The following is an 8,356-nucleotide window of genomic DNA, read 5'->3' as shown; positions in this document are numbered from 1 at the left end:
CTCTCCATAACAAACAGACCAGGGGATCAAAACCGACAGAAACACCCATAAAGCAGTTTCACTCTTAAAAAAATCAGTATTTAATTGGCGCCCTGGCAGATCAGCTGCTCACCTGAGGGCTCCAGTCCGACCCGTGGCCCGCATGTCATCCTCTCTCTCTCTCTGTCCCTGACTTTCCTCTCTCTCTCACTGTAGTGACCTGAATAAAGGAAAAATGCCCTAAAAAGAAAAACTTAAAAAAGAAAATCATTGATTAGCCGAAACGTGTCGGCGGATACATGAGGTGTAATAGTAACTGCAAACTGAGACTGCTTACCTTTGATTCTTAAATTATGAACCAGAAGTTCAACAGGTTTTTCCCAGGTTTGTAGCTGCTTTTTTTTCTCTGATAACTTAAGATCCAGACGTGCCGTGACTTAAATCCTTCATCAGGTTAAAGTATATAGCCGAAACGTGTCGGCGGATACATGAGGTGTAGTAGTAACTACAAACTGAGACTGCTGTAAAACTACATAAAAGTCCATTTTGAACTGCTGGCATGCAACTACAATCCAGACTCGTGCTGATGGAGGATATGTCATTGACAGTAGACCAAATGACATGGAGCTTTACCATATTAAAATCATATATTTCTCTAGGTTTGAGAATTACTTGAAACATTTGGGAAAATGTAAGTTCCCAACTCAAAAAAATAACATAGCTCTCGTCATTTTTAGACATTTTAATATGGAAAAGTTATATATTTTGCTTATTGTGCACGTTGAGGAGAAGTAGACCCACGTGATCAAAATCAAGGGACTGAAACAACAAACAAAATAAATCATGAATGAAATAAAGCAATGAAGATCAACATTACACACATCAACTTTCCACACTCAAGAATCTTGGTGATGAACGTATTTTTGATTTATTTAATTAATTTAACTAAAGTTCCATCATTTTTAAATAATGAGAGAAAGGAGGTCCAGAGTAGACTAAATGAAGTGTCCCAAATACAAAAAGTAAAACAAAATTGAATGGCCAATAACATAAAAACTAAGAGGAGGAGGAATAGATCAATGTGAGAAAGTTTGTTAAACTCAACTTATACTTATTAACAGTATGTGCTTCAAACGGGTGAAGAAGCTGATAATATAAGTTAGTAAGATATTACAAAGATTATTACTGTTGCAAATTTGCATTGCACAAAGGATGTGGTTACAAGTCAAGATAACATAGACAGCAGTCATACCTGCAAACGAAGCAAACTGCTGTATAAAAGGGTCGACTTGACACCCCTCAAGGAGACAAGGTACTTGTCTTGCCAGCATCATGCATGGTCTGCACAAATTCCTGCTTTTTCAGGTTGTGGCATGTCTTGGGCAAGGCGGTAAGATTACAGGATCTGAATATTATTCTCCAACCATTTCATTGGACATAACTTCATTTTGATTTTTATGCATCTTTGCAGCTCGTGGGAGTGAAATCATAGATGGGGAAAAGGCCCCAGAGAACTCCATGCTCTACATGGCCTCACTCCAGAGCAAGGGGGGTCATGTATGTGGAGGATTCCTTATCAGTGAAGACTTTGTGATGACTGCGGCGCACTGTCAAGTGCCAGAGTGAGTTAGCATTTGTTCATGTGTTTAGAAATCAATGTTAAAGGATTTTTTTTATTTCATAAACCTTGTATTTTTTAAATACAGAATTCATAATTTATTGTTTTCTATTGTTGTTGGCACAATTTTAGAAAATGTACTGATAACCTCTCAATTATCTCTCATTTAGCAATCTTACACGGGTTGTTCTTGGCACCCACAATATCAAGAATGTTGATGAAGGAAAAATCAGATATATCGAGAAAATGTACAAACACGAATCTTATCAGAATGTAGGGACTGGTAAAGACATCATGCTCCTTAAAGTAAGTATATAAGTATATTCTTAGGTGGCATCATTAGTTGTTGTGGCATATCCTAACAATACCAAATAAAAATGTTCTGCTATACACACTACATCATGGTTTTATCGAAAAACAATAGCAAAAACACAATATACCAACATCAATATTACAACATTTGTTTGTTAGCTTGAAGTCTGGTGAATGAAAATAGACTTTGCCAGTTTTTGCTCTCTCTGATTTCCAGTTGTCTCGAAAAGCTGAACTGAACAACAAACTCCAAACGATTCCCCTTCCCAGATCTGAAATACATTTGGGGGACAATACAAAATGCTACGTAGCTGGATGGGGCTTCATCAAAACAGGTGGAGGAGTTGTCAATGAGCTGAGAGTGGTGGATGTGTCTGTCATTAACCCACGAGTCTGTCGAGAAATGTGGGGTGGTGTTCCCGACAATGTCATCTGTGCAGGTGGATATAAAACAAAGAAAGGATTCTGTCAGGTATTTTTTTGTGTTATTTTTTTTTATAAAAAAAATATCAGCTTGTTTCTTGTATAGAAATGCAAACATAATATAAAATAAATACATAATAATAATATGAATAAACAAGTAAAAATATTTCCCTCTCTCAGGGTGATTCAGGTGGCCCTCTGGTGTGCGATGGGACAGCTGTTGGTATCGTGTCTTTCAACTGGGAGAAGAACTGCAACTACCCAGATAAACCCAACGTCTATACTGATGTATCAAAATACCTGCCCTGGATCAAGACCATCCTCAAACGCACCAAACGTTCAGAGTAAAAATCTTGTTCAAAGTTTTGCTTCAGCATGCAAAATTGTAATGTCTCATATTGCTCTGTCAGTGTGACTGAAATTGAAAATAAAAAAGGAATTTCAAATACCAACTTTAAGTTCCTTCTTTAATGTCCTCATCAGAAGAAAGTTAATTACGTTGAGTAATACAGATAGGACAGTTAGGACTTGCCTCCTGTGAGGCGTGTATTTTTATAACAATAACTTGATACACTTGATAAATAATAACATAATAACTTGAGAGACAAGTTTACTTACTGCAGGTCAACTCAAGGCTGGTGGCCAGGATGGTCAGTGTTACCAGCTCAGGTTTCCCTATATCCACACTTCCTTATCCATATTTCAGTAAAAACAAAAAAAAAACAAAAAAAACACTACAACAAGAGGGCCCTGAAACAAATTGACAGTTGTCACAGGCAAATACTGCACTTATCATGTTAATCTAATAAGGGACATACTTCCAGCATGCGCCTGAATTTGCATTCAAACTGTGCCTTTTTTAAAGTCATAACATGAATACTCATACTCGATGAAATGTCACTAAGCCATATCTTGGTTATTACCCACAGCTGTGTCTCTTTTCAGCACTTTGGGACTATTGTTACTCTAATAAAACAGCCAAAGGCTTAAACACACTGGGCAGTACACCTAGAACAGGCCACACGTACTACGGAGGAGTCTCTGGCAACAATAGCTTTTTGGAACAACACCGGCAGTCGCCTTCCATCTTTGATCACAGCAGCTGATGATGTTAGTGGCAGCTCCAGGGGCAACAACCTATTCTGACTGGCTGCCATACAAGTTAAGTACTGGTTGTTACCGCAAATTAAAATATATATTAAGAGCTGAAGTCATGATGTCACATCCAAGACAGCTACTGTTCCACTTCAGTAGCTCAGTGCAATCTCTCAAGAACGGAAGTCTGATAAAGATAAGATCGTGGTTAGACAGACAGACCGTTTGTAATTTTTACCGTCTGGTTTTGTGTCTCCAGCTTTCTCGTAAAGTTCAACTGGGCAAAAAGGTACAATTAATTAAACTTCTCACTTCTGAAATGAACATAAAGGACAAAGAAAAGGTGTAGCTGAATGGGGTTACACTAGAACTGAAGCTAAAGTTGTTGATGAGCTGAGAGTGGTGGATGTGTCTATCATTAACCTAAAAGTTTGCAGAGAAATGGGCTGGTCTTCCTGCCAGTGTCATCTGTATAGGTGGATATGAAACAAACAAAGGATTTTGTCAGGTATTTTTTCTGTCCATTCATAGAAAATATCAGCTGGTTTCTAGTCTAAAAGAAGTATAAACATGATACATCTTCTTAGATGAAAAGGAATGAATTAATCACAGGGCGATTCTGGTGTGCAATAGAGCCGCTTTTGGTGCTGTGTCTTTCAACAGAAACTTTCACTGTGAATACCCAGAAGCACCCAGTGTCTACAGACATCTCTAACTTCCCCCGGATAAACAAGATTCTCAAGGAGGAAAAATGAAAATTGTTAAAAACTTACACAAAGCCTTGCTTCAGCACTTCAACTGTATTTGGGGGGTGACGTTGCTCTGTCAGTATTTGCTCTTTAACAGAAAGGCAAAAACACCGTTTTATCTTTCCTTCATCAGAAGATTGCTGTGTGAAGATTGCTGTTCAAAGTCATTTAAAAACTGCAATGGCCCCTCTCCAGCAGCCTGTCAAAAAAAACTTCTCCAGGTAAATGTGATGCAGTATGTGGTAAAGCATTGGAAAATAGCACCCATTGTGTGTGTGGTTCAGAGAAGCAGGACACTCAGGTTAGACATTATAACAAAAAGGTAAAGCAGTGTGTTGAAAACAGTAATGAAAAAAAATACATGTGAATTAAACCATAACCAACAGAGCTTCATCCATTCAGGCAAAAGAAAAAGATGTAAATGGCAGTAATATTATAAAGTGAAAATTTATGTATTAATGCATTTATTTATTTAATCCAGTAGGCACTGGTACAAAAAAAAAAGGTAGAAAGACAAAGATAAAAGTCAGCAGCTTGCACCACTGTATGGGTATGATGTGTGATATCCACAGAAGATAAGATTAACTGTCAGGACAGCTCACTTGAAGATATGTTGAGGTTGGAAACTATGGTTTCTGAAGTTCATCTAGTTTGTCACATAATTCAAAGAAATGTGTGGGTGGGCTGAGTCAAGTAGATTCTCGCCAAAGTGTTGTGTTTGTGTCTACACACTATGTCTACCAAAACAAACAGTTTGGCTTTAACATAATTTCATTGTCTTATGGAGACAATAATTATTGTGTCTGATTAGCCTTTGCAATGTTTACGGTTTAACAAACATACAAAAATAAAACCCTCATTTAAAATACTGTATTATTTTTTTATTATTTTGATTCCTATATTAACATTCTTCACAAGTAGATATAAAGTCAGTTAGTTAAGTTAATAAGGCGAATGCAATGGTTTTTCCAGTGTTTAATTGAGCTCAACACAAATTCAACAGTGTTTTCTGCTTAGTGTTCTGTAATCCATATACTTCATATTCTGTCCATCTAAAAGTGGCAGCAAGTACAGTGATCAAGGTTAGATACAGTTTTACCAGCGAATTTAATAATTCCATAATTTTACTTCCTTCCACACAGCTGAGAAACTTAGTTGCATTCTGCAGTATGTCACAAGACACCAAAACATGCTCTTTCCAAAGAAAAGTAAAAAAAAAAAAAAGAAAAGAAAAAAAGATAAAAGAAACCTGATGTAACCTAATAAGAAGAAAATTATTTTGCAGGATTGAGATCAAAGCAATAACATTGAGAATAAACCACAATTTTGTAAGTATCCCATATGAACAGACACACACAAACACAAATCACACCTATTCTACTTGTTAATCTAACTCATATTGACCTTTGCTGAACAAGTGTTTGACTTTCAATTCATCACTAGACATGTTTCTCAAAGCAAACCTGAACTTTTTGAGCATTTCTTCAACTCTTGCACCAATTATTATGAAACCCTGTTCTGACAATCAAACCATATCTTTAGTAATCGCAGCAATTTCACCACAGCATGTTAGCAAATTCACTGAAGCAATAAAGACCACAAAATAAGCAAGATGTTTTCTTCTCCAAACATTATAAGACCAAGAGTAGAATGCATAGATCTGACCAGACACCATGGTGGTCAACTTCGTACTCGTGCTGTTCTTTGTCCTAACTGGTAAGCTACACCGACTGTATGATATATAATCCCAAAGCAGACAAACATACAGCATTATTTTTTCTAATGTCTTTTTTTGGTCCATAGTAAAGATTTTTTTAAAAGCTACAACTGTCACAAACCTAAATTAAGTTGGATTAACATACGTAAACAATGATGTATTTTGTGTTCAGGAGCTGATGGTACTCATATTGTTGGAGGTAGAGACGCTGCCCCCCACTCGCGCCCCTACATGGCCTCGTTGCAAGTCCGGGGTGCACATAACTGCGGGGGGGTACTGGTGAGAGAAGACTTTGTGCTGACAGCAGCACATTGTAACAAACCAAGGTAAGAATTCAAATCTTTTGTTTTATTGGCAGCAATAACATATGTGCTTAAAGAACTATAACAGATAGCTACCTCGGGATTTAAAATCATTTTAAAACGGATAAAAACCTCTTCTTAACACACATTTCTTCCCCCCACCATCATATGACATTTTTTGGGGGGAAATCTGGATTCTCAGAGAAAACATGCTGGTACAAAATATTTCCTGTTTTCCGTGAAGCTGCTTGTGTCATTTCATGTCAGTTTGGTTTGAAAATCAACTTGCAGTGACTTTATTCAATTAAATTAGACATACATAAATAATCTATCACTGTAAAACATTATATTTGTTCTAATTATGGTCAAACTGATGTTAAGTTACAAGCAGGAACTTTTTTTTTTGGTACTTTCAGGGATTCTCTCTTTGACAAAAAAAGTGATTCTGGTACTTTTGACAGAAAGCACTCATTAGATTAAATTGTTTGAAATGTATCTAAAATCTTGCATTATGTTTTGAAAAGGTTTTCTTTCAGCATCTCAGAGTTTATTAACAGCCTTAACATCATATCTAATGTCCAGTCTTCATTCAATTGGAAATTTCTAGAACAGACAGAGTTGTGCTTGGAGCTGATTCCCTGTCACGTAATGAGACTACAAAGCAGAAGTTCACTGTTGCCAGATCCATTCCACATCCCAACTATAATGGACATGCAAATGATATCATGCTCCTAAAGGTGAGGAGAGTTGAAACTGTTGTCTTCTACACTATCAGATTTAAAGTAGAAGAATCCTACCTTAATTATTGTTTCTAGATTGCAGAAAAACAATATAACTTGATGTTTAGAATGCACAAACTCTAATACAGTTAACATGTTTTGCATTTTTCTGCCATTACTCTCTTCTTCTCAGCTCGACCGTAGGGCCAAACTGACTGAGGCAGTGCAGCTGATCTCTCTGAAAAGGGGCAGTGTAAAGAAATCCAGTCAGTGCATTACAAGTGGCTGGGGGGATATAGGGGATAATAAAACTCTAGCCAACAGACTGCAGGAAGTCAACGTAACCATCCTTTCAGGGCGGACATGTCGTAGAAGATGGGGAGAGGTTCCCATCGCCAAATCAATGATTTGTGGTGTTGGGGCAAAGGTCTTTCAAGGCTTCTGCTCGGTGAGTACACTGGCTGGACCGTGATCAAGCAACGCTGAGCAAGGGAAAAAACAGGATATTTTAAGATTTATTTTAAGTACACCTACTGTTAAGTATCTTGTACCTTTTCTCTTCAAGGGGGATTCAGGTGGTCCTTTGGTGTGTGATGGAGCTCTAGCGGGCGTCGTCTCCTTCTCTGGAGAGCGATGTGGAAACCCCAAGACCCCTGATGTCTACACATGCGTATCAACCTTCAGGAAATGGATTAAGAAAGTGATAGAAAACAATTAGGCAAATTAGTTGGAGTGTTAATATATATGCTGTCTTGTACTCTTCAAGAGAAGGCTATTAATAATATGCAAATGTGTGGTGTTACATTGTTTAAAATGACCAGTGGGGTGGGAAAAATTCTTTTCATCCTTAAGTTTCAAAAGTATATTGAACTGAAGGTAGAAATAAACTAAAAATGAAAATGTCTGTATTATTCTTTAAATTGTCCATCTCTGTTCACCAAACATTACAAAAATTAGAAATTGTGCTTCCTCTTGCTCACTAGTAATATACAACATAATCAGGATTAATTAGCAAGGTTTTCTTTTCTCCAATCCTGTTTTCTCAAAGTTCCCCGAATACCTTTATAATTTTACAGAACCTGAAATTAAGGGAAAAAAATATCCAGTGCACACATTTCATTGTTGTTTTGAATATACATAATACATATTAACACAATCTCAACCTTGAATTCTGTAGTTGGCTTTGTAAAGAAATCTTTCAGATCAAAGTGGTGGATTGGTGTGTCCGTTAAAGTACCAGGACACTGAGGTAAGTTCAAAAGTTCAAGAGGGCCTCTATGATTTTGGTGACAAAATTGACAGTACATGCTAGGGTCTTTTAAATATGGGGACCGTGGTCACTCCGCGTTATTAATTCGCGCTTGCTTTCTTTTAAACACGCAGTCTTCACAAAACTCCATCCAGGTAAACACGACTTGAAACTGGACAAAAGGGGGAAAAAA

General features: G+C 37.1%; 2 protein-coding genes across 2 annotated transcripts; both read left to right on the top strand.

The window, feature by feature from the left end:
• Positions 1–1,262: 1,262 nt before the first annotated feature.
• On the top strand, positions 1,263–2,784 carry LOC111657459 (mast cell protease 2-like). The gene is made up of 5 exons (XM_023409642.2): positions 1,263–1,369; positions 1,451–1,601; positions 1,768–1,903; positions 2,127–2,381; positions 2,513–2,784. Exons 1-5 carry the CDS (start codon positions 1,312–1,314, stop codon positions 2,678–2,680), a joined length of 768 nt encoding a protein of 255 aa, XP_023265410.2. The 5' UTR covers positions 1,263–1,311; the 3' UTR covers positions 2,681–2,784.
• A 2,975-nt stretch (positions 2,785–5,759) lies between these two features.
• Positions 5,760–7,814, top strand: LOC147818908 (serine protease 57-like). The gene is made up of 5 exons (XM_087174972.1): positions 5,760–5,892; positions 6,066–6,219; positions 6,803–6,932; positions 7,108–7,362; positions 7,480–7,814. The coding sequence occupies exons 1-5, from the start codon at positions 5,850–5,852 to the stop codon at positions 7,630–7,632; spliced, it is 735 nt and encodes a 244-aa protein (XP_087031098.1). The 5' UTR covers positions 5,760–5,849; the 3' UTR covers positions 7,633–7,814.
• The last annotated feature ends 542 nt before the right edge of the window (positions 7,815–8,356 follow it).

Source organism: Seriola lalandi, unplaced genomic scaffold (genome assembly GCF_002814215.2).
Source record: "Seriola lalandi dorsalis isolate HSWRI2012SDOR001 ecotype SW California unplaced genomic scaffold, Sedor1 jcf7180002054402, whole genome shotgun sequence".
NCBI classification, from domain to species: Eukaryota; Metazoa; Chordata; class Actinopteri; order Carangiformes; family Carangidae; genus Seriola; species Seriola lalandi.
This window is presented reverse-complemented; position numbering and strand designations above follow the sequence as displayed.

Bases quoted from the DNA above. Each gene is read 5' to 3' on its own strand.
- LOC111657459 (XM_023409642.2), top strand. From the start codon at position 1,312: ATGCATGGTCTGCACAAATTCCTGCTTTTTCAGGTTGTGGCATGTCTT. The intron at 1,904-2,126 runs GTAAGTATATAA...TCTGATTTCCAG, and splicing joins AAGACATCATGCTCCTTAAA to TTGTCTCGAAAAGCTGAACT. The intron at 2,382-2,512 runs GTATTTTTTTGT...TCCCTCTCTCAG, and splicing joins CAAAGAAAGGATTCTGTCAG to GGTGATTCAGGTGGCCCTCT.
- LOC147818908 (XM_087174972.1), top strand. From the start codon at position 5,850: ATGGTGGTCAACTTCGTACTCGTGCTGTTCTTTGTCCTAACTG. The intron at 6,220-6,802 runs GTAAGAATTCAA...GGAAATTTCTAG, and splicing joins GCACATTGTAACAAACCAAG to AACAGACAGAGTTGTGCTTG. The intron at 7,363-7,479 runs GTGAGTACACTG...TTTCTCTTCAAG, and splicing joins TCTTTCAAGGCTTCTGCTCG to GGGGATTCAGGTGGTCCTTT.